This window comes from Acartia tonsa, chromosome 10 (genome assembly GCF_053477335.1).
Source record: "Acartia tonsa isolate MP-2025a chromosome 10, ASM5347733v1, whole genome shotgun sequence".
Classification (NCBI taxonomy): Eukaryota; Metazoa; Arthropoda; class Copepoda; order Calanoida; family Acartiidae; genus Acartia; species Acartia tonsa.
Window position 1 is genome coordinate 2671278 of NC_137269.1, and position 26569 is coordinate 2697846.

Genomic DNA, 26569 nt, shown 5'->3' on the forward strand with positions numbered 1-26569 from the left:
GGGGTGTCTCATACCCCCCCCCCTAACCCCAAGAAAATAGCTTAAAACCATCCCAGGACCATTAGGTATATTCTTTGAAGAGTAGAGCCCAATCGGTTCAGTGGTTACTGAGATCTTAAGCTTCAGGCAGATAGATAGACAGACATCATACTACTTTGTATTATAGATTACAAATATATTTAATATAGCTTATCATAAATTTATGACTTTCTATATTAAACACGAATATGAAAGGTTTCTGCTTTTATTAGTTGGTTAGAATTAAGCTTGGGATGTATTTTACTATAGAAATTTCGGGAATAGTCCCTTCCATGGCAACGCCCCCTAAGGGCCGATTCGTGGTATTTATAAAATGGCTTTTTATAGGTTATTTTAGGTTAGGTTATATTGGGTTAGGTGATTGCCCCACAGGGTTAGGCAATTGGCCCCGCAGTGTTATATCCCCTCGCAGGGGCTAGAAATAGGAGAAAAGCTACTGTGAAAATACGAAGAATCACCCCTTAAGGAACGTTGCCATTAAAGAGACTGTAACCGAAATTTCTATCAGTAATTATTTTGTGAAGTTAAAGTTACAGGATGTAAGTCTGTCTATGTATCTGTATAGAATATGGTAGATTGACCATTCCCAATCTACTTTAAAAAAAGGATCTACTGCAGTTCACGGTAAAATATTGCTGGTAAGCAATATTTCCAAAAATCTATGAATTTTTAAGGCTGCTAACTACCAAACGGCTGAACGTATAGATCATACCCGCACTCCATTTTAAGAGGCATAAGAAGGCCTACAAATAATCTGGAATAGCCAAGATCCAATTATGCACAGGGAAAGCTTCACTGAAGAAAAAACGCGTAAAATAGGTCTTTTTCGCGCATTTCTCTGCACTGCGAGATAATTATGCATTATTGATCTATGACTATTCAAGATTATTTGTAGGCCTTCTTATGCCGCTTAAAACAGTGTACGGGCAAGATCTGTACGTTCAGCCGTTTGTCAGCTATCAGCCTTTAAAATTCATAGATTTTTGGAAATATTGCTTACCAGCAATATTTTACCGTGAACTGCAGTAGATCCAAAAAAAATATACTTACTTGTACAATCAAAACATTCTGTTGTTGTGGCTAAAATAAAAATTTATGAAATTAAAAACTAGGCCGGATGCCGGATATTATATATATCCGGCAATATATTCCTTCATATTATACTACAAAAATCCCTACTTATTTTTTAAATGGCTGTAATTTTCGTATTTTTGAAGCTAGATGAAAATTTATTTTCAGAAAATGTTTATTTATATGAAAATTTTATATTAGAAATCTCAAAACATGATTTTTGGTTATGGCAGCTGTAATTGGCAGCTTCCAGCCGCCGCAGTCGACAGCTAAACGACAGCAGATTTTTGTGAAGAAATTTATTTTTGCTACTTCAATATCCAGCACAACCCTAGTAAAAACTAAAAAATAATGTCATACTAGAGACCATAAAAATGGTACCTACTGCTGCTATGCCTGGCATGTGACAGTGAGGATAGATGGGGAGCATTGGCCATAACTATGCACAGTTAGGACTTCCAGACAAATGTCGTCCAATCAAAGGGTTGGTTGTCTATTGGATGTTTTCCTAATAGAGTACTGCATACAATGACAAGCGGATAGTGCTCTTGCTTCTCTAGATGATCACTTTAAATCAAAGGAGAATCCCCCCCTCAACGCGGTAATTTACAAATAAATAACAACAACAACAAAAAACTTACGAACTATACATTTCAATATTGACCAATCTGGTTCATCAAAAACTCCAGATTCCTAAAATATATATTTTTTTGAGAAGAAAAGCTTCTCTATAACTTACTTTGTCTGTCCGTTCGTCCGACATTTCGTAACGCTGTAGGGGAATATTAAACTGTTTTGGCCAAAGATTCTTACTTTAGAGAATCAGGGCTACTACAAAAACAAAATAGGGATTTTTAGCAGGACTTTGCAGCCAAGCTTCTGGGAAATCAACCTTTTATAAATTTAAAAATCAGCTAAAGTTTAACCTTACACAAATATGACAGCGCTGCTGCCGAGCACTTATTTTTAGACAATACCTGGCAGGTCATGAGGATAAAAGGATCTCCAAACCAATCATGATCAAATAACATTCCTTGTAAGAATAATAGTTTATGAGAATGAAAGTTAGGAAGAGTATGCCATTATTTACTAAGTATATTTGCGATAACTTTTATTTAATGAAATCTTCCAATTTTTAACATGTACAAAACGGCCTGCTTAATTGCTTCAAGATCCATGTCAGATCTATATAGGAAATAAATGTCTATAAACGAGCTCAAGTTTTCCAAGGAATATATGTATATAACTCATAGTGCTCCAATAATCCATAATAAACTCTCATTGGCCAGAACAATAAGACCCAATATTTTACTTTATTAAAAATAAATTCATTTTTTTCATTTCATGTTGCTATGTACCTTATATTGATGTATTTAATTTCTAATCATAAAAAAGAAAATTTAAATTTATAATAAAATAAATTTAAGAAAATTCTGTTTTAAAAGAATTCGATTGTGGCGACACTTTGTGTGTTCAAATATTAAACTAAAATTGCAATTATCATCATTAACCCTTTGGTGATGGTAATGTAAAGAAAAAAATATAATTTAAAAAATCTTTTTAAAATCATTTAAATTATTGAATATTTACTTTCTTTTAGATAGTAATGCCGGGTGAGGAAAATAGATTTATTGAGAAATAGATATGCATATAGAATACTAGCCAATAGGGAGATAATTATATCGAGCCAACTCTAGTTTGTATATATGTATATCTGTCTAATTGGATATCTGTTTGTTGTTTTGACTGTCTGTATGTAATCTACAGTTGAGTTCAACAAAAAAAATAAGTATTACCAGCAGTTATGCCCCAAGAGGCCTTTAGGGGAACTTAATTTGAACCTCCTTCTTTTTCATTTATAGTTTTGTTAAAAAAGAAAAAAAAATTTAGGTTTTTTTTCAAGGGGCGATTTTCTTGGGAGGGTAGTAGTGCCCTCCCCCAAAATAGTTGTAAATCTTCCAGGTACCTATGAGAATCTACATTATAAAGGAGAACTGTATCCCTTCTTCAGTACACACAAACAAACACTTATACATACTGTTACTTTAACATAAGGATATTTGAAAAAATAGCTGTTATTCAAATACCTATAAGACCATATATTATACTAGCGGCTTCGCCCCTAGCCTCTAGCTTTGCCCCAAGAGTCGACCCCACTATTTTAATTTTGTTTTACAAAGAAAAAAAAAATTTTTTGGAGGGGGGGGGGGTATTTTTTTTTTGGGGGGGGGGGTTCCGGTTGGGGTTTCCCACCCCCGAAGAAAATAGTTATAAACCTTCCCGGGACCTATGAGAATATACCCTGTTAAGAAGAACCCGAGCGGTTCAGCAGTTAGCGAGATCCTTCGCAACATACAAACAGACAGACAGACATCGTTCTAATTTGTATTATAGATATGTGTACATACCTTCAGGGCATCTAAATGTAAGATTAAACCCAACTGGGGGCGCAGGATTCATGCTTACAGGTCCGAATCCAACAAAACTAACAAAAAAATTGGCAATTTAAACTTCTGGTTAAGTTAAGTTAAGTTTGGTACTCTGCAGGGTTAAGGATTCTCAGGTATAGGTCCCGAAGGGCTAGGACCCCTGCAAGGGATTAGGCTTAGGAAAAAACTATTTCCTCCCCACTTATTTCCAATTGATTTCAAGGGATAAGACAATAGATGATAAAATTTATTGGTTGAAAAGTTTGGACATCACTAGTTTGGAACCATTAAATCAAAATTTAATAAATTATTTACTCACTCCCTTTAGCTTTTAGATAAAGACAAATGAAAGAATGAGTAAATAAAGAGTAGCTATGCTACAAATAACTTACTCAGCCGTTAGTCCGCCATGAACCTCCACTTTTTTGATATCCTGAACAGACATGGTGTGCAGATAGTGATCAAATGGGGGGTCACTGTTGGCTTGCACAGAAAAACCGTCTTCATCACATTTTATACTAAAAATAAATTAAACCTTTTTTGCTGTATGTACATTAAATGAATATAGTAGGATGTACATATGTGGATATTATGAAAAAAATGTCGTCATTTCAGATTGCTAACATGAACATCATTTTTGGTCAGCTCCTTCATCCACCAGGAGGAAGGGAGGTGGTTAATTACAGGGGGTGGATGGGGGTATCATTATTTTAGACCACTACGAGTTTCACTATATTAGAGCTTACATGATAATATGGTGTAAACCAATTAATATTAAATTCATTGTACATTAAGATAATTTTTAGTAAAAAAAACTTATTTGTAATTCTTAATGTTTATAACTTTGTTAAGAATCAATATTTTTCCAGCTGATATTTAAGATATGAGTCTGATTTCCGTTGAAGAGTGCAATAGTCAACATCTACACTGATGTGTTGGACGTTTATTTGTAATGAAAGGACAAACATACAGACTTTATCTATAGAAAAGCTTCAGTTTTAAAAATATCGATACAATTTTTGTGTTACTTACGTAATCATATTAGATTGTAGAGGGCCCAGTGATGGGGCATCATACACCAATACTTCTGTACTAGTTCCCTAGGATTAATAATAAATATAGAGTCTAGATGAACTAGGTGTAGAGGACCAGTGATGGGGTAGTATACACTAATACTTCTGTACTAGTTTCCTAGGATTAATAATAAATATAGAGTCTAGATGGACTAGGTGTAGAGGACCAGTGATGGGGTAGCATATACTTATACTTCTGTACTAGTTCCCTAGGATTAATAATAAATATAGAGTCTAGATGGACTAGGTGTAGAGGACCAGTAATGGGGTAGCATACATTAATACTTGGATCATGGAAAGAAAACAAAGTCATTCCTAATTAGGACAGAAGTCACTGGAAATTGGTCTAAGGAAGGCTACTTATGTCCTTCATCTAACAAAATCTAACTTAAGGGAGGTGACTTATGTCCTTTGTCTGACAAATTCTTACATTAGGAAGGCTGCTTATGTCCTTCATGTTGCAAAACTTAGCTTTTCTGTCCTTCACATGGCAAAACCTTAATAAACATAGCTTTTCTGTCCTTTACATAGCAAATTCTTGCAAAACATAGCAATTTCTTGCAAAACATAGCAAATTCTGGCAAAACATAGCAAATTCTTGCAAAACATAGCAAATTCTTGGAAAACATAGCAAATTCTTGGAAAACTTAGCTTTTCTGTCCTTCACATAGCTAATTCTTGCAAAACATAGCAAAATCTTACAAAACATAGCTTTTTTGTCCTTCACATAGCTAATTCTTGCAAAACATAGCAAATTCTTGGAAAACTTAGCTTTTCTGTCCTTCACATAGCTAATTCTTGCAAAACATAGCAAATTCTTACAAAACATAACAAATTCTTGCAAAACATAGCAAATTCTGGCAAAACATAGCAAATTCTTGCAAAACATAGCAAATTCTTGCAAAACATAGCAAATTCTTGGAAAACTTAGCTTTTCTGTCCTTCACATAGCTAATTCTTGCAAAACATAGCAAATTCTTGGAAAACTTAGCTTTTATGTCCTTTACATAGCTAATTCTTGCTAAACATAGCAAATTCTTACAAAACATAGCAAATTCTTGCAAAACATAGCAAATTCTGGCAAAACATTGCAAATTCTTGGAAAACTTAGCTTTTCTGTCCTTCACATAGCTAATTCTTGCAAAACATAGCAAATTCTTGGAAAACTTAGCTTTTCAGTCCTTCACATAGCTAATTCTTGCAAAACATAGCAAATTCTTACAAAACATAGCAAATTCTTGCAAAACATAGCAAATTCTTGGAAAACTTAGCTTTTCAGTCCTTCACATAGCTAATTCTTGCAAAACATAGCAAATTCTTACAAAACATAGCAAATTCTTGCAAAACATAGCAAATTCTGGCAAAACATTGCAAATTCTTGGAAAACTTAGTTTTTCTGTCCTTTACATAGCTAATTCTTGCAAAACATAGCAAAATCTTACAAAACATAGCAAATTCTTACAAAACATAGCAAATTCTGGCAAAACATAGCAAATTCTTGCAAAACATAGCAAATTCTGGCAAAACATAGCAAATTCTTGGAAAACTTAGCATTTCTGTCCTTCACATAGCAAATTCTTGCAAAACATAGCAAATTCTTGCAAAACATAGCAAATTCTTGCAAAACATAGCAAATTCTTGCAAAACATAGCAAATTCTTACAAAACATAGCAAATTCTGGCAAAACATTGCAAATTCTTGGAAAACTTAGCTTTTCTGTCCTTCACATAGCTAATTCTTGCAAAAAATAGCAAAATCTTACAAAACATAGCAAATTCTTGCAAAACATAGCAAATTCTGGCAAAACATAGCAAATTCTTGCAAAACATAGCAAATCCTTGGAAAACTTAGCATTTCTGTCCTTCACATAGCAAATTCTTGCATAAAATAGCATTTCTGTCCTTTCAATTTATGAGATCTTAAGCTACAGACAGAAAAACTTTGCTTTTTTGTTTTCAATAAACCAGGATATCATAACACTAATGGAGTAACAATGTTGTTTGCAAAGTACAGTTGAAGCTTTCTGACTGCCCTTGTACTATGTGTGTTAGTGTCTGTGTATGTTCTCACAGCTTTAGTGGCCAGGTGGAAATATTGAGAGCCAAAATTATCAATTTAAAATTTAGAAATGTAGATTCTCAACAAAAATGTAGTCTCTTGATTTTTTTACTAGGCTCATTACATATTTTTTTTTATTTTTTAGAATATATATTTTTTTTGGCCACTTGTACATTATTAACTTTCTCCCCTTCCTTGACTGGCTATCTATCTATCAAACTTATTTCATAATCCTTTACAGTAGCCAACACATAAAATATTAGACCATAAGTATTTAATATGAATCTAATATTTCTACATATTTATTTTTGATTATTATATCAAACTATTTTTTTCTTCATAAAATATACCTATACAATTATCAATGCTTATATAAAAGAAACAGGAGAAATTGCCCAAGAAAAAAAAAATTAACTAACCCTAAATAAAAATTTGGACATTTGTATTTGATGAAAAGTACACACCTCTCTACATAGAGCATAGGCATATTAGTGTCATACCTGTTAATCTCATCTAATGCAATTCTCCATTTATCTGGTACAAACTCTAAAGATGGTTGACAACTTCATTTTCAGCGGTTCAAATAAATCAGCTGATAAATTATGTAAAGATTGCAAGGGCTTACTTTGAACTTTTAGGAAAGCGGATAGAAAGTTAGATTTTTTTCTCCCCATAAATATTTAGAATTGAATAAATAAGAGTTTTTTTTTATTTTTGTAATACAAAATAAAACTAATTTACCATTCCATGAAAAATCATCCCTGAAAAAAATACTTGGTTTAATTATTAGAGTTGTTGTTTAATCTTTTATCTTCTTTATATCAACCCAGGGAGGGAGGGTACATTAGACTTTAAATAAGTAAAGTATTGAAAGGGGTATTTTAAATTAATTATACTGGGAATGTACACAAATTTACCGGCCATTATCCCTAGAGATCCCTGAAACTTCTGTTCAAAACGAAGCTTTTCTATAATTAGGTTGGTTCTTTCTATATGAAACAGTTACCTCTTTTCGTAAATTTAGACATGATATAATTGTCTTATCAATTTCAAACTTTGCATGATGATTCCTATAACAGACCCTACTGATTTTAGAGCTACGCTTTTATGGATGTTGTCATCCTTGTTTAATTTTGTTTATACGTATACATGTTTGTATATAATTAATTTAAATTTAGATTATTTAGATAGAGAGTAGACATTGGTCTGTTTATTACACGTTAGTCCCCAAAGTTTTATAATAACGTTTTCTTATTCGTAAATTAACCAACTTTTGGAACGTTGATTTTTTAATTGGTTGGTTAGTTTAGTTATGTGTTTAAATGTTCAACCACTAATTTTGATCTAAGAAAGAATAATTTTGTGCATCATCATTGGGGATGTATATCAATTTTCGGCCATTTTCTTTCCCTTTAGATACCTAATTAGATCATAAGATTATTCGGGAATAGTCCCTTTTGTGGCAACGCTTTAAGGGGCGATTCGTCGTATTTTTAAAATGGCGTTTTAGAGGTTATTTAGGTTAGGTTAAGTTATATTGGGTTAGGTGATTGCCCCACAGGATATTTTATCTCCAATAATTTTATGATTCATAGTTCAGGAATATACGACGCATCGTATTATATTTAGCTTTCCGCGGCCATAAAAATGTACATATTATGCTTTATATAATTTTTCAGTATTGCTGAGAACCGGTTCTAATCCACTGCATATTGCTAGCAGACAATATTTAAATAATATTAATTTATAATCGACGCAATGTAATAGTACATTATTAACAAGAGGAAAAGGGGGGAACGTTTAATTAAAACAGTGGAAAAAAAACATTGTAAAATGAAAATAAATCAAATCAAAATTCTATATTTTCAATAATAGAAAAATGAGGAATAGTCCCTTTTGTGGCAACACCCCTTAAGGGGCGATTCGTCTTATATATTTTAAATGGCTTTTGATGGGTTATTTTAGTTTAGGTTAGGTTATATTAGTTAGTGATTGCCTCACAGGGTGAAAAAAATAAAGAATCGCCCCTTAAGGAGCGTTGTCAGGAAAGGGACTATACCCGAAAAATTAATTAGAATTAAACTACTCCTTAAGATCTACCAATTGGAACTGTCACATGAAAAATAATTAATCTTCTTAAATATATTACATAAATTCTTTAATTCAATGCTAGGACAATGGATTTAAATTTATCTTCTCCAGTGTTCCAGTTACATGAAATTATGGAATAAAGATTTAATTTTATTGGTTATTTTAAATAAACACTGAATAAGATAATATAAAAATGTACTCTTTAAACCTTATTTACTATTGTTAGGTTAGTTCTCATCTCCTGTTAGATAGAAGTTTAAACAGTACATTACTTTCTTCCTTCTATACTATTATGAAATTCCTAGGTGGCCAAAAAAATATATTTTAAAAAATACAAAAAAAATATGTAATGAGCCTAGTAAAAAAATCAAGAGACTACATTTTTGTAGAGAATCTACATTTCTAAATTTTAAATTGATAATTTTGGCTCTCAATATTTCCACCTGGCCACTAAAGCTGTGAGAACATACACAGACACTAACACACATAGTACAAGGGCAGTCAGAAAGCTTCAACTGTACTTTGCAAACAACATTGTTACTCCATTAGTGTTATGATATCCTGGTTTATTGAAAACAAAAAAGCAAAGTTTTTCTGTCTGTAGCTTAAGATCTCATAAATTGAAAGGACAGAAATGCTATTTTATGCAAGAATTTGCTATGTGAAGGACAGAAATGCTAAGTTTTCCAAGGATTTGCTATGTTTTGCAAGAATTTGCTATGTTTTGCCAGAATTTGCTATGTTTTGCAAGAATTTGCTATGTTTTGTAAGATTTTGCTATTTTTTGCAAGAATTAGCTATGTGAAGGACAGAAAAGCTAAGTTTTCCAAGAATTTGCAATGTTTTGCCAGAATTTGCTATGTTTTGTAAGAATTTGCTATGTTTTGCAAGAATTTGCTATGTTTTGCAAGAATTTGTTATGTTTTGCAAGAATTTGCTATGTTTTGCAAGAATTTGCTATGTGAAGGACAGAAATGCTAAGTTTTCCAAGAATTTGCTATGTTTTGCCAGAATTTGCTATGTTTTGCAAGAATTTGCTATGTTTTGCCAGAATTTGCTATGTTTTGTAAGAATTTGCTATATTTTGTAAGATTTTGCTATGTTTTGCAAGAATTAGCTATGTAAAGGACAGAAAAGCTAAGTTTTCCAAAAATTTGCAATGTTTTGCCAGAATTTGCTATGTTTTGCAAGAATTTGCTATGTTTTGTAAGAATTTGCTATGTTTTGCAAGAATTAGCTATGTGAAGGACTGAAAAGCTAAGTTTTCCAAGAATTTGCTATGTTTTGCAAGAATTTGCTATGTTTTGTAAGAATTTGCTATGTTTTGCAAGAATTAGCTATGTGAAGGACTGAAAAGCTAAGTTTTCCAAGAATTTGCTATGTTTTGCAAGAATTAGCTATGTGAAGGACAGAAAAGCTAAGTTTTCCAAGAATTTGCAATGTTTTGCCAGAATTTGCTATGTTTTGCAAGAATTTGCTATGTTTTGTAAGATTTTGCTATTTTTTGCAAGAATTAGCTATGTGAAGGACAGAAAAGCTAAGTTTTCCAAGAATTTGCTATGTTTTGCAAGAATTTGCTATATTTTGCAAGAATTTGCTATGTTTTGCAAGAATTTGCTATGTTTTGCAAGAATTTGCTATGTTTTGCAAGAATTTGCTATGTTTTGCAAGAATTTGCTATGTTTTGCAAGAATTTGCTATGTTTTGCAAGAATTTGCTATGTTTTGCAAGAATTTGCTATGTTTTGCAAGAATTTGCTATGTGAAGGACAGAAATGCTATGTTTTGCAAGAATTTGCTAAGTTTTGCAAGAATTTGCTATGTTTTGCAAGAATTTGCTATGTGAAGGACAGATAAACTATTTTATGCAAGATTTTGCTATGTGAAGGACCAAAAAGCTAGGTTTTGTGTGGTGAAGGGAGGCTACTTATGTCCTTCATCTTGCAAAATCTTTGTTAAGGGAGACAAGTTATGCCCTTCATCTAACAAATTCTCACATAAGGGAAGCTACTTATGTCCTTCCTAGGAAGGTGACTTCTGTCCTAATTAAGGAATGACTTTGTTTTCTTTCCATGATCCTAATACTTCTTTAATAGTTCCCTAGGATTATCCTATTATATAAAGTAGTAAACGTTTTTTGTCTGTCCCGAAGAATCTCGCTAACCGCTGAACCGACATTGTTCTCCTTTACAGTGAAGCTTCTTATGTGTCCTGGGAAGGTTTTTAACTATTTTTGGGGAGGGTGTCTTCACCCCCCTCACTCCAAAATTTTTTTTACTCTTTTGAAAATAAAATTTAAAATGGGATGAGGTCGACTTTTCCCTCTTCTGACTTAAGTGCCCCTCGAGGCTTCTAGGGGCGTAACCGCTAATAATAAATATAGAATCTAGATGAACTAGGTGTAGAGGACCAGTGATGGGGCATCATACACTAATACTTCTGTACTAGTTTCCTAGGATTAATAATAAATATAGAGAGTCTAGATGGACTAGGTGTAGAGGACCAGTGATGGGGTAGTATTCACTAATACTTCTGTACTAGTTTCCTAGGATTAATAATAAATATAGAGTCTAGATGGACTAGGTGTAGAGGACCAGTGATGGGGTAGTATACACTAATACTTCTGTACTAGTTCCCTAGGATTAATAATAAATATAGAGTCTAGATGGACTAGGTGTAGAGGACCAGTGATGGGGTAGTATACACTAATACTTCTGTACTAGTTCCCTAGGATTAATAATAAATATAGATGGTCTGGATATATCTGTGGATCTGTGTCTGTCTGTTTGTTTACCTCTGTGTGTGTGTATGTGTGTGTGTTTGTGTAAACTTACTGACTTTAGGTAAAGGCTGTGAGGGGGGGGGGAGGCACTTTGTTTGCATGCACCTTTTGTACTAAGTTAATCTTTATTGGGTCAAAAATGCAACTCACATTTTGTGTTGACCATAGAGAAATTTTCTGATTTGTGAAATCTGCCGTCATATGAAGAGCTTCATCTCTAGATCCCATAAAAATCACATCCATCGACTTAATTAATATTAATTATTATAATATATCATTTTATTTATTAACCGGAGTTAGTTAATAATTTATGAAACAAAATCAGGCAACTCCTACTCTTATCCCACCCTTTCATTGACCAACCTTATCATTAGAATCAACAGTCGGCAATTAATTAATGGATCTTAAAGGATAAGAGATAAATTGTTAAATGATGATAATAGAATTACCCCTTCTGTAGATTATAATTATTAGTTGAAAAGGATAACAATAGTTTGGAACAAACCAAATCAAAATTCAATAAAAGTACTCAAAAAGTAAAGTTTTACATAGGACAATTCTAATATGTATGAATTGACAATAAAGAGCCAAACATTACACACGGACTGACCGACTTAATTATAGAGGATTACCTTCTCTTCTTTGGTACAATTATAAATGTTTAAATAAGATATCATAAAAGCTGATGATATATACCTCATCAGAGAAAGAAGTTCCAAAAATGAGCATTTTGTAGTGTTTATTACACTGATCTACTCCAGGATAAGGAATTCTTACAGGCAATGCAGGACTCACCCTTGTGTACTCTGAATAATTAATATTGAAGTACAGATGTATATTCCAGACAACTGCCTGGTGGTGTGGATCCAATTTGTTTTCACAGTATTCACATACCAAATTAACATCCTTTTATAAAAGCAAAGCTTTTCTATAATTAGGGTCGGTCCATCCATGACAGATTTTTTTAATTGTTAATTTAGGCATGTTAGAATTGTTCAATCGATTTCAAACTTTGCATGATGATTCCTGTAGTAGTTAGATACAATTTAGAAAGTGTAGCAACTCTATAATCGTTACCGGAATGTCCATATGTCCATTTTAAATATGTTGATTTTTAACTTTTTTTATGTGATATAATCATCTCATAGATCTGATTTTTGGAGTACTGATTCCTATTACAATAAGGTACAATATTGTAAGCATCTCTATAATCGATTCCTAAAAATGTCAGTATGTCCTTAAACTGTTTTTAACCTATTTTTAAAACATATTAAAAATATACTATGACACCAGTAGAATTAAACTGCAGAGCCTAAATTTGAATTAAGTCCCCAATAAACTTTTTTGAGGGGATTTAAAAATTAATTTTACTGTTGCTGTTGTCTTTTTTGATCAGAGCAAAAAGTCTTTTTTTATTTGGGTAAAATTCGTAGCTTTTAGAGTGTTTTGCTTCATATATATAGTATTCTGGTATAGAGTAAAATTAGGCCTTTTGATTTCATCTAAATTAATTCATTAAAAACTTAATTCTTTACAATATATCAATGAATTAACTTTATCGTGCTTGTTTTCCATCACTTATTTAAAACACAAAAAAATTGGCTGTAAAGGGTTAAATAGTGAAAGATGACAACAAACGTTTACGCAATACAACAATTTTTTTTTGTCACATATACAAATATGATAAAATATAAGATTATTCAAACTTATTTTTTAAAATATTTTTAAAAAGCATTTATCTTTTATGTGTATAGTTTTCATTCTTTTCATTTTAATTAAATAAAAATTATTTACCTACATTGGAAATAAGTCACTTTGTGAAAACACTCTTTTTTGAATTGTAAAAAACTGAAATGAAACAAGGCTTCTAATTGGTTCAGACTTCAGAATAATATGTTTTATTTTAATGTTAAATTTCTTCTATATAAATTATTGTTTTAGAAAAAAATTATTTGCATCGAATAGAGTAGAGTTTTTATTATTGTAATGATATAATCTGAATCACATCAAATTGTTCTGTAAGAAACAATTTAACCCCAAACTAAAAAATGCTTTTGCTTCCATCAAAATGATCACAGCAACATATAAAATTGATTTTTAAATCCCCCAAAAAAAGTTTATTGGGGACTTAATTCAAATTTGGGCTCTGCAGTCTGAATCTACTGGTGTCATAGTATATTTTTGATATATGATAAAAAAAATAGGTTAAAAACAGTTTAAACAGCATTGTGTACTTAAGAAGTTTTGCAACAAATTTACATATATTTTTTCTAAACTAATATATTTAAATTTTGAATATTCAGTTCTGACACTCTACAAGAGTTAATGTTCGTTTTTCATACCGTTTCAGAGCTTCACTTTTATGGATGTTTTCATCCTTGTTTTTAATACAATTTAAATTAATTAGTTTATATTCATAAATAAAATTATGTTGTAAATGATGATGAATTGGTAAATAAAAATGATTAACTTAAAAAAATAACCTGTTTCCAAAGTCATATTGTTCTTTTCATCAGGGGTATAAAGCAAACCAATGTGTCTGAATTAGTAAACAGGATAAGAAAATTGCCTGAATATTAATTAACACAGTAACCCTAATTATTTGTTCATATATTTTTATCATTAACAAATAAATTAATTTTTGGAGAGGCTTGTAGATTAATGATATGTCTACCTTGGAGGAAAAGGTATCCTTGGACATGCCTTGGCCTTGCAGACTGGCAGCTCTGGAATGCTCCAGGTCTTGTTCCATTGACATTCAGATACAACCTAAGTAGCAGAGTTTTCAGTTAATGCCATTCACAAATTTTTGGCTGAGTATTTTTTTTCAGTTTCAAATTAAGATAAAAATCCATGTTTCGGGAAAACCTGAACAAAGCCAAACAAAGGCAGCTTGTGTGAAATTGGAATCTGAAATTTCTTTTGAAATTTCCCCTAGCCAAAAATCTCTTCACCCTATTTGTCTGTTAAACTGTATGACTGATCTGCTTATCAGAGTATTTTATGATAATTTTTGTCAATCATGATTGTTTTGTATTTTTGTTTGCCATTACCTCATCTTGACAGCTGCCATCATCAAAACAAAACTGTCCAAACTGTCCACATGTATAAGATATTCTGTGCATGTTTTAATTAATTTTCGACAGGAATATAAAGGGGTAATACAATGGCCCATAAATTGATCTACATCCCCAAGTATGCTACACAAAATTAACCATTTTGTAGATTACAATTACACTTAACTGTATGGACAATAGGGTGGGTCGATTTTGGAATTTCACATTAGTAGACATTGGCAAGGGTTACTGGGCTAATATAAAACCCTGTAAAACTTGAAAGAGGTTTTTTAATCCAAAAACAACGGGCGCACGGGGGGTATAAAATGTGCCCACCCCCTTATAAAACCAAAAATTGAAATTCCTTCAAACACAGGCATGTTGCATATCAAAATGACCGCATTGAAATGCTGATTACAGATCTGAAAATTGTTTTAAAAAATATTGATTCAGTCTGAAATGATTTTCAAATAACCTTCTAAAATGAACAATTTTGACTAAATCAGCTGTTTTTAGGTACTTAATGAGATCTTATTCGAACTAGGAGCAATATTTATCAAACCGGTTTTCAGATTCGCAATCAGCATTTCAATGCGGTCATTTTGATATGCAACATGCCTGTGTTTGAAGGAATTTCAATTTTTGGTTTTAGAAGGGGGTGGGTACTATTTATAACCCCCGCGCGCCGGCAGCCATAAGAGCCAAGTCACTTTTGAAACTTGAATGGGGCTTATCATACATATATATGACTTCCACAACTTATGATAACAGTAAAATCTAAAAAAAGGGTGAAATGGGCCCACCCTAATGGACAAACCAATCAATATTCAATAAAAGTCCCCACTATTGTTAAGCTAATATTCTAAAACTTTGGTGACTAGTGTTATAACCAACTTAATGTCCCCTCACTCCCTGATCTTAAATAACCTACACTTATCTGTCTTTTGGTTTAATTTTAAGATGTGCTAGCTTTGAAAAAAAAAACATTCCTAGTTTGATAGGTATAGTTTCCATTCCATTGCCAGGTTCCAGTAGATGGCCTTCCAGGAGGCTCAATGCAATCAATACCTGGAATTTTAAAAATAGAAATGTTTTCAGGGACGTCCAGGAGGGGGGAGGAGATAAAAGGGAGTTTAACTCCCCACTCTCTTTAAAGTTCATTTCCCCCAAATTTAGTGAAATACATTGGATTATACTTTCCCCATAAAAATTTTACATTACTCCTTTTTATAAATAAAGTGCAAAATAGAGACATTCAAGAATTTTAGCTAATTTGATATCTAGACAACTAAATTCAAGTAATAGAAACTAATAATATGTAAACCAATTATAAAATTTAATATTTATTTACACTTTTATGTTGGATTTTATCTATGTAACTATTATTTCATAAATCTTTACTTATACAACTATCCTTTGCTTTAGTTACTACTATCACTATGGTCATCTAGAACTCTACTTAGGTGTCTCTAAAAACTTACTTGCCACACATTTAGGCCATTGTCTAGGAACTGCATAAGAACTATTTCTCAGGCATTCCACTCTGTAACTATCCAGATTTTTGTCATGCTCAAAATAAGTACCCTCGCCACATGTATAGTTAATGAAGAATCCATGATCAATGGCTTCACCATTCCAATTAATTACAATGTTGGAGTGACGAGGTGGCTAAAATGATAATCAAATTAGAGATATGTTAAAGCAGTCCCCCCCCCCCAAAAAAAATTAATGTAAATATTGAATTACCTTTGGAGGAGTAAAACACTGAACCCAAACACATGGGTATAATCTTGGGATTGGGGTCCAGGTTTGGTTCCAATGACACTCAAGTGTCAAAGATGAAAATTGTTCTGAAGTGTCAGGATTCTCAAATTTTCTTGCTATTCCACAAGAATATCTAGAGAAATATTAGTCGTTTCTGAAACATATTTTGAAAAATAAAAATCTTAATGTATATGTACAAACATGAATACTTAAATAGACCTTGATTTATTGCACTATATAACCCTAGTAGTTTTTAAATCTGACAAGTAGTGACAAAACCTTGTCTAATCTGAGTTTTGACAGGTTTTCCTCAGGTTTTAATATGCCCGCCCCTCATCAATCAACTCTGACATTTGATTACATTTCATCAGATTGTAATCTGACAAAACCTGTGTTTTTGCGCAAAAAGGTACTAAAACTCAGATTACTCAGGATTTGCCGCCAAATTTTTAATCTGTCAGGGGGGATTTCAGATTATAATCTGACGAATCTGACTCAATGTGAGCAAAGTTCAGGTGATTAAGATCGTAATCTGTGATTAAATTGACCCTCAAAATTTGCCCAGTTAATCCCTTATCTGACATTTGATGACAAACAGTCATACTCTAACCTGACATTTGATGACAAACAGTCATACTCTAATCTGACAATTGATGGCAAACAGTCATACTCTAATCTGACATTTGAAGACAAACAGTCATACTCTAATCTGACATTTGATGACAAACAGTCATACTGTAATCTGACATTTGATGACAAACAGTCATACTCTAATCTGACATTTGATGACAAACAGTCATACTCTAATCTGACATTTGATGACAAACAGTCATACTCTAATCTGACATTTGCAGACAAACAATCATATTCTAATCTGGCATTTGATGACAAATGGTCATACTCCTAACTGACTTTTAGTGACAAACAGTCATACTCTAATCTGACATATGAGGACAAACAGTCATACTCTAATCTGACATTTGATGACAAACAGTCATACTCTTATCTGACATTTGCAGACAAACAGTCATACTCTAATCTGACATTTGATGGTAAACAGTCATACTCTTATCTGACTTTTATTGACAAAAAGTCATACTCTAATCTGACATTTGATGACAAACAGTCATACTGTAATCTGACATTTGATGACAAACAGTCATACTCTTATCTGACATTTGATGACAAACAGTCATACTGTAATCTGACATATGATGACAAACAGTCATACTCTAATCTGATATTTGATGACAAACAGTTATACTCTAATCTGACATTTGATGACAAACAGTCACACTCTAATCTGACATTTGATGACAAGTTGTCATACTCCTATCTGACTTTTAGTGACAAACAGTCATACTCTAATCTGACATTTGCAGAAAAACAGTCATACTCTAATCTGACATTTGATGGGAAACAGTCATACTCAAGTCTGACTTTTAGTGACAAACAGTCATACTCTAATCTGACATATGATGACAAACAGTCATACTCTAATCTGACATTTGAAGACAAACAGTCATACTCTAAACTGACGTTTGAAGACAAACAGTCATACTCTAATCTGACATTTGATGACAAACAGTCATACTCTAATCTGACATATGATGACAAACAGTCATACTCTAATCTGATATTTGATGACAAACAGTCATACTCTAATCTGACATTTGATGACAAACAGTCATACTCTATACTGACTTTTAGTGACAAACAGTCATACTCTAAACTGACTTTTAGTGACAAACATTCATACTCTAAACTGACTTTGAGTGACAAACAGTCAGGTTAGAATATGACTGTTTATTACTAAATTTCAGATTATCAAAAGACAGGTTAGAATATGACAGTTTGTCATTAAAATTCATACTCTAATCTGACTCATAATGATAAATAGTCATACTCTTTATAAAAAAAATGATAGCAATAAATTCTACAAAATACAATATTAATTACACAATATATATAACAACTATAAATTAAGTGATGGTACTCTTCAAAAAATTCGGTTGTTCTAGTTGTGCAAATGGGTCAACAGAAGTAACTATCATAAAAGATTTTTTTATTGGACAATCTTTTAATTAAGTTATTCTATTGAAAATTGTCAAAATTATCTTTTTCTTGGTTTCTCATTTCTTTGTTTGTGTGTTGGCTGCATCAAAAATGTTTTAATGTAGTTTTATGATTTTCAAAACCACTTCAACATCAGACAAAAAAAAATATCAACAACCTGACATTGAAGTGATTCTAAAATTTTGTGGTTAATTATTTTTTGGCAATAGAAAAACTAATTAGAAATAATTACATATCATCAAATAATATTTAAAGGTATAGTTGCATGAAGTGCATTTAAAAAGTATGATGGCTAACATAAGTAACAAAAATACCATCTAACATGTATAATTTTGTATTAAAATAAATATCAATTAGGCACCACCCAAATACTGTTTTTGTGAAAGCAGGACAGTATGTTGCATATATCCAAAAAATATGATTTTTAAGTCTTGATATTTTTAAAACTACATGGTAGAAAATTGAAATTATTTCAAATATATGTCCTATAAATGAACTATTAAACATGAAAAATAAGCAGTTCACAAAATTCAAGTTTAAATGCAATTAGTGCAACTACACCTTTGATGCAAAAAAAATAAGGAAAAATTAAATACTATTAATTAGACATCTATGAATATTAACTAACTTTAACTAAACAATTTATTAAACTAAATAATAATAATATATCTGAAATTAGAAAACTAACCAACAAAGAAAATGCACCATTTTTTTGTTTGTTTTTGTAAATGTAGAAAAGATTAAGATTTACATATTTTGAAGTAGTTTCTATATCTTTTTAAAGCTAATCCATATTTATTTATGAAATTTTTTAAAACTTTCAGTCTGTCCCTATGACTGTCTCATGTCTGCCTATATAAGTATGTCTTTATATCTGCCTGTCCATCATATCTGACCCTCTTGCTGTCTTATGTCCGCCTATGTATGTCTGTCTTTCTGTCAGTCTGTACATCTGTCTAAATATATGAATGTCACTCTGTCTGTCCTTCTGTCAATGGTGTGGTTGTCTATCAATCTGTCTTTCCCCTTTCTGTAAATCTGTTAGCTCATCTGGCTGCCAGTCTGTATCTCTGCCTGTTTGTCTGTCAATATGTCTATGTATATGTTTTTCTGTCCATATGTCTGTTTGTCTGTATATCTTTCTGTCCATCTATAACTGTCCTTCTGTCTTGTTTTTCTGTATTTATAACTTTTACAAATTGAAATTTTTTTTATACGTACAGTCTGTATGTTCACTTTTTCTGTCCCTTCTGTCTCTTTATCTGTCAGTTTGTTCATATGTCAGTCTGTCTGACCATATGTATGACATTCTGTCTGTCTGTCTTACCAGCTATCTGACCATATGGATGTCAGTCAGTCTGTTTGTCTTACCAGCTATCTGACCATATGCATGTGAGTCAGTCTGTTTGTCTTACCATCTGTCAGACCATATATGTAAGTCTGTCTATTTCTTCATATGTCTGACTGTCTGTCTTAAAACCTGTCTGACTTAAAACCTGTCCGTCTATTTGATTATCCTTTTGTATGGCTGTCTATCTATTTGTGTATCTATCTGTCCATTTGATTATCTGTCTGTCTGTTGAAAGTTCTCTGTCTATCTTTGTGTCTGTCTGTCTGTATTTCTGTAAGTCAGTCTGTCTGTCTGTTTGTCTATAATTATATATGTCTGTCTGTTTGTCTTTCCATCTGTCTATTTTTCATGGTGTCCATCTTTATTGGATTTGTATTCTTGTTTTCTGTATGAACTAAATATTAGTTTCACTAGGAACCAGGATCAGACAATAGATGATAAAGGAAGGAATAGGATGTGCTAAAAATCCGTAAAGGTGAGAGTTTTAAGGCTTAAAAATAGTAGTAGAAAACCGATAATATTTATGAAATATATGTATTTCTTATTGAAAAGAACTATAGACAAATTTTTTTAAGTTAACATAAATTTTTATCATTCTACTACTGTTTCTTACTTAAAACTACTCACAACCTTTGCAGATTTTTAGCGCAACCTACTCTTCCCTGCATTTAAACACCTCAATTACAACTGAACAATAAGCCCCTTTTATAGGTTAGTATTCTAACATATAGGTTTTGATACTGTTGGTATTTTAAACCCAATCAATATTTTTAAAGAATATCCAAAGATTTTAAGCCAACAAAGTAAATATAATGTGGACAGAGAAAAAAACTTAATATTTGGGGAGAGAGAGGATATTTGACTGTAAATCATATTTTTACAGTAGGGTAGCGAAGGATCTCAAAAACGGATATGGTTACACTTTGCAGTGAATAGTTTTAGGTCTAGGGAAGAATCTTAAATATTTGGGAGGAGAGTATCTCCTAACTTTAAATAAAAAAAAGCCCCACCCCCCCCCAAAAAAAAAGAAGAAGAATATTTTAGAGTCTTCTAGGGGCGTAGTTAATAGTTCTAATATTAAAGTAAAAGGATCTCCAACTATGTACCTTTCAGTCTGTTTGTTAAAGTTTAGATTCTCAGAGGTCCTGGAAGTGTTAATAACTAATTTTGGGGAAGGTACCAATACTATCCCAAGAGAAATGCCCATCTAAAAAAATAACTCCTCCCCCCCCCTCAATTTTTAAAAAAACTATAGCTAAAAATGGTAGGGTTGACTTCCCGCTGGCCTCTAGTAGCGTAGCTGCTAGTATATTGTTATGGCAGAAAGACAGAATAATTTAACTAGCATTGATCCAATACTGTATCCTTTGATTTTAGGAATTTAAATGTATTTTTTCAGGGATAAGACAATGGCCGAAAAATTGATGCTTATAAGTCCCAAATGATGATACACAAAATTAACCCTTCTGTAGATTATAATTAGTGGTTAAAACATTAGGACACTCGAACAATAAACCAACTAATTACTAATTAATAAAAGTCCCCAAAGTTGTTTTGCCAATGAATGAGAAAACGTTATTAAAAACCTTTGGGGACTAGTTCAATAAACAGTTAAATGTCCCCTTCTACCCTTGTATGCATCTCATAAAGTTTTAACAGGAATTTAAACAATAGGTCAATGACAATACATTTATTCATTTCCCCAATAATGATAAACAAGATATACTACCGTAGAATGAATTTATTGGTTAAAAAGTTTTATATGTACCAGTTTAGAAAAAAACATCCAAATTCAAGTGTTTGAGCCAACGGTAGAATACTTTGGGTACATAATTTATAGCCCAAAGTCCCCCCCCCCCCTCCTTATTACAATAATACCAAAATTTTGTAGTACGATTTCTTATTCATTAGCTCAACACTTTGGGTACTTTTATTAAATTATGATTAGTCAATTAATATACTAGCAATGTCCAAACATTTCAACCCTACTTTAGAATAAAATTATTGGTTGAAAAGTTGAAAAGACTCTGCAAGTTAAGAAAGAATAAATTCAAGTGTCTGAGTCAACAAAAATAACTTTGGATACCAGCATAATTTTTAGCCCAATGTCCATCCCCCTCCTTGTTACAACAATATCAAAATTTCATAGCACAATTTATATTCGTTTCCTCAACACTTTTATTAAACTTTGATTAGTCAAGTAATATACTAGCAGTGTCCAAACGTTTTAACCAATAATTATATAATTTAGAAGGGGTATATTAATGTATCATCCATTGTCCTATCCCTTAATACATATATTTACAGATGACCTCGTATAAAAAAGGTCATTTTAAATGTTTAGAAAATAGGTTGATTCTAAGCTGTGAGGGATTATTTATCCCTTAACAGTCGGGCCCCTTGCTGCACCTTAATCGGTCAGGGGGGGGGCGTTCAACGCCCCCCCCCTATTATCTCAGTTCCTATTAGAGCTAGAGGGCTACATTTTTTTGTGCAGGTCCCCTGTTTGATCATGAATTTCCGACCTTTAGTAAGTCAAAGTCAATTTTCGCTTTCTTCACCCTTTTAATTAACAACCTTTGTTTTTAGGTCCTTTTTTACTTAAAACTTTCAAACGGCTGTAATTTTTTTATTTTTGAAGCTAGAAGAACAATTTTTTTGCAGAAAATGTTTATCTTTATGTAAATTTTATATTAAAAATATCAAAGTACTAATTTCAGCGGCCGCAGCTGTACTTGGCAGCTGCCAGCCGCCGCTGTCGGCGGTCAGCAGGAAAACAGCGGCGGATCTTTATGAAATATTAATAAGTTATGTAGACATGTAAGAAAAGCTTGAGTTTAAAATTTGAAGTATCTAAGTCAAAAATTGAGGCCACAGGAGCCTTTTAAAGATTTCTGGAGACATGGAGGATCAGGACCTGCAGGATCATACCTGGAACCTGAAATTGACTTGAACACATATATTTCATATAAGTATGTACTACTAAAGGATATTTTAGTATTTTGGTAAGATACAATGCTTTGTTTAAGTCAAAAAAATATTTTTGCTCTTTACCTGGATGACCCTGCCAAGTTTGCTGGCATCCTGTGCCCGCCAGGATGTAGATATTAAAAAATTTCCAACTCTCAGTTATGTGTCATACCCAAACTTAAAAAGTCACGCAGTTTGGGCTCTTTATCTTTCACACACAGGAAATGAGATAAAAAAACGGAATGGGGGGGGGGCGTTCAACGCCCCCTCCCCCCCGACCGTTAAGGGTTATAGTATTAATTATAGACAGTTTACCAAGGATATTTGTTTAGCTTTTCTTCTACAAGTAAGAGCATCCTTTAAAAATCAGCCCCTCCCCTTTTTTTAAAATTATAAAATCTTTTTTTTCACCTCAACATTTAAAAAGGACTTTTTTTCTTATTTTTGTTGTGTGTGTTTTATAAAACCTATCATTTATGTATGGACATACATACCCCAAATCTATAGAAGCTTCGTTTTTAACAAGAAAACAAGGATGGTATCATACAAAAAGTGAAGCTTTAAAGTGACAGGACAAACGAACATTACCACTTGTAAAGATCTAGAAAAAATTGAATGTAAATCCATAGGATTATACTATGGACGGCTGAACCAACCCCAATTATACAAAAGCTTCGCCTTAAAAAAACAGTAATAATAGCCAGGGATCTAAAAGGATAAGACAATGTTAGATAAATTTGTGTATATCACCAATGATGATACACAAAATTACCCATTCTGTAGATTAGAATTACAATTAGATTACAATAAAAATCTATAAAAGTCCCCAAAGCTGTTAAGTCAAGCAATAAAAAAAACGCTATTGTTAAACTTTGGGGACTAGCACAATGTCCCCTCCCTCACTAAATAATTGAGTATCTTTGCATTAATAAAAAATTTATAAGGGAAGCTTTTCTATAATTCAGGTACATGCGTCCGAACTTCCAGAACGGATATCTCTTTAGGTTAGTTTAGTCATGATATAATTGTCCTATCGATTTAAACTTTTCTCCTTACGATTTCAACGATTAATGTCGTCGACTATATAGCTCTTTAAATGATACATTTGGCTGATATATTATCTACAATCTATTTGCCAGGGATATTAGAGATTAAATTTAAATTCCTTTTCCAAAAACTAAATATTATTACTTTATGTTTATCCACGGATCATATGGGATAGGACAATGGCCGGTCTATTATGATATTAGAGGGAAATTTAGACTGTCAATTACACAAGTACTCAAAGTTTTAAAATCACGTTTATCTATTCGTTGGATTCAAACTTTAGGTACTTTTATTTAATTTTGATTGGTTAGTTCTTTAAAAGCTTCAAATGTTTCAACTAAAAGTTAATCTCGCAGAAATGGTAATTTTGTTTATTAAATAATTGTGGTCGTCTTATCCTTTAAGATCCCTGACAAAGTTACCCCTTCTGTAGATTAAAATTATTGATAAACAAGGATGACAACATCCATAAAAGCGAAGCACTGAAACGGTAGGACAAACGGACATTAACACTTGTATAGTATCTGAACTGAAAAATCGGAAAATAAATGTATAAATGTCGAATCAAAATTGTAGGTAAATTTGTTGAAAAACTGCTTAAAAACAGGATAATGTTTATGGACATACTTACATTTTTGGACTTGATTATAGAGTTGCTTCGCTTATAATATTGTTCTTTGTTGTCCCAGGAATCAATATACCAAAAATCAGATCAAACGAATAATTAAAACACCTGAAAATTTGTTGTTAAAAAAGTAGAAAAATCAACATGTTTAAAATGGACGTACGGACATTCTGGTAATGATTATAGAGTTGCTACGCTTTCTAAATCGTACCTAACTACTACAGGAATCATCATGAAAAGTTTGAAATCGATAGGACAATTCTAACATGCCTAAATTAACAAATAAAAGCTAACTATCTCGGACGTACGGACGTGCGGACGGACGGACCGACCCTAATTATAGAAAAGCTTCGCTTTTAAAAATGTTTTTCTTTTTAAATGCGTACTTTGCTCTTAGTTTGATTTGTTTTCATAGAAAATCTAAGTTGGGTAGGGATAGATTAATGAGAAGAAAAAAAATAATATTTGTAATAAATTGTTTGATATTTATATATATTTTAGGTATATGCATATTAAGAAACAAACTTATTTTCTTCTCTTTTAATTACTTTAAACTTTAAAATATACCAGCGGTTGCGCCCCTAACATTTAGGAGCTAGGGAAGGGAAGAAAATAGTATTAAACCATCGCAGGACTAATATAAAGCTTTCCAAAAATAAATAACTTGATGGGTTAATAGCTTTAGAAGTCTTAAGCTTCGGATAAAAAAAAACATTACTTCTTTATATAATAGGTTACGTCCCCAGAAGAGGGAGGGTGTAGTCCGAAATAGGACCTATGAGAAGCTACACTTTAAAGGAAAATCATATCAGTGAAGTGGTTTGGGAGATCCTTCGGTACACAAAGACAGACACATAGACATCTTGTTACCTTTACATAACATTATCAAACTTGTTAATAATATATATTCTTATTGAAAGTTTAAATTTTAGTTTTTAGAATGTTTGTCTCTGCAGAAATAATTACAATAAATGCATATTGTCAAATGGTCACAAATAATGTGAAAACCTAGCCTAATATTGAAACAGCTAATTATAACAAAACATGTTATTAAAACATAATCAAAAATATTTAACTAAGATTATGATAATAATATGGGAGCTGACACATTTACTGCAGATACTCTAAACTAACCTTTATATTTTATTTGTTTAGGGATGGTAATAAATCAAGGATCTTACGGGATAAGACAATAGACGATATATTGATTTACATACCCAATGATGATAATAAAATTAACCCATCAAAAGTACATGAGCAGATTGAAATTTTGTTTAATGTTAAAGCTTTGCTCATAGATATGCATCATGTAAGTTTTAAGCATAAAGCCAGAAAAACGATCTTTGTTTAATCATGATTTTAGACTATTTTTAATTAAATCAATATTGCTATTTTAATTTGCCTAAAAATTATCAGAGTAAAATGTTACAGTCGAAAGGGTCTACCTTCAATCTAGAAAAGGTTTGATTTAAAATTAAGATTTGTGACTTTATCTAATTTACTCTAAAACTTTTTAGAATAGTTTATGTTTAAGGTAGGGGAAAGACAATGGCATATAAATTATTTTCCAGTATGGCTTCAATACCAATTAATATCCAGTGGATTAGACCCGGTTTTCAGCCATACTTAAAAATCATGTATCATATCGTATTTTATCCAGTTATTCTTCGAATATGAAAATATGCAATCATAATATTAAAACCAGTTTTGTTAGACCGCGCCTTCGGCATCTCAAAGCTAGTTTTAATAATATAATTGTACATTTGTATACCCATGGAAAGCTATTTATAATACGATGCGATAAATAACTATTATTGCTTTACATATTTACTATAGATTCAAGTAATTTTGAGTACATTTTGTGGCCTTAAAATTACATAAGATATATTATATTATTACGGCGGATACGTGATAAAAAGTATTAATGATTGCATGATTTACATTTCTGCGTTCAAATGCATTGTAGAACCAGTTTTAATTCTTTTATAATACCAGGTTCCTATAAACCCCCCCCCCCCTTCTCCATGGTTACGAATTTAATCTGGTAATGCTCCTCCCATTTTCTCATAACTATACCTTTATTTACGTTATTAAATGTTTGGGTTGGCATTATATTATAATATAAATAAAATTTCAAC

General features: G+C 31.9%; 1 protein-coding gene across 1 annotated transcript; it reads right to left on the reverse strand.

The window, feature by feature from the left end:
• Window positions 1–717: 717 nt before the first annotated feature.
• Window positions 718–14786, reverse strand: LOC145330385 (uncharacterized). Its single transcript, XM_080175024.1, has 12 exons — window positions 14596–14786; window positions 14217–14311; window positions 14026–14081; window positions 12239–12348; window positions 11693–11788; window positions 4572–4639; window positions 3932–4057; window positions 3519–3595; window positions 2088–2143; window positions 1752–1803; window positions 1054–1119; window positions 718–782 (listed from the first exon to the last, which is right to left on the reverse strand). The coding sequence occupies exons 1-12, from the start codon at window positions 14665–14667 to the stop codon at window positions 718–720; spliced, it is 939 nt and encodes a 312-aa protein (XP_080031150.1). The 5' UTR covers window positions 14668–14786.
• Window positions 14787–26569: the final 11783 nt, after the last annotated feature.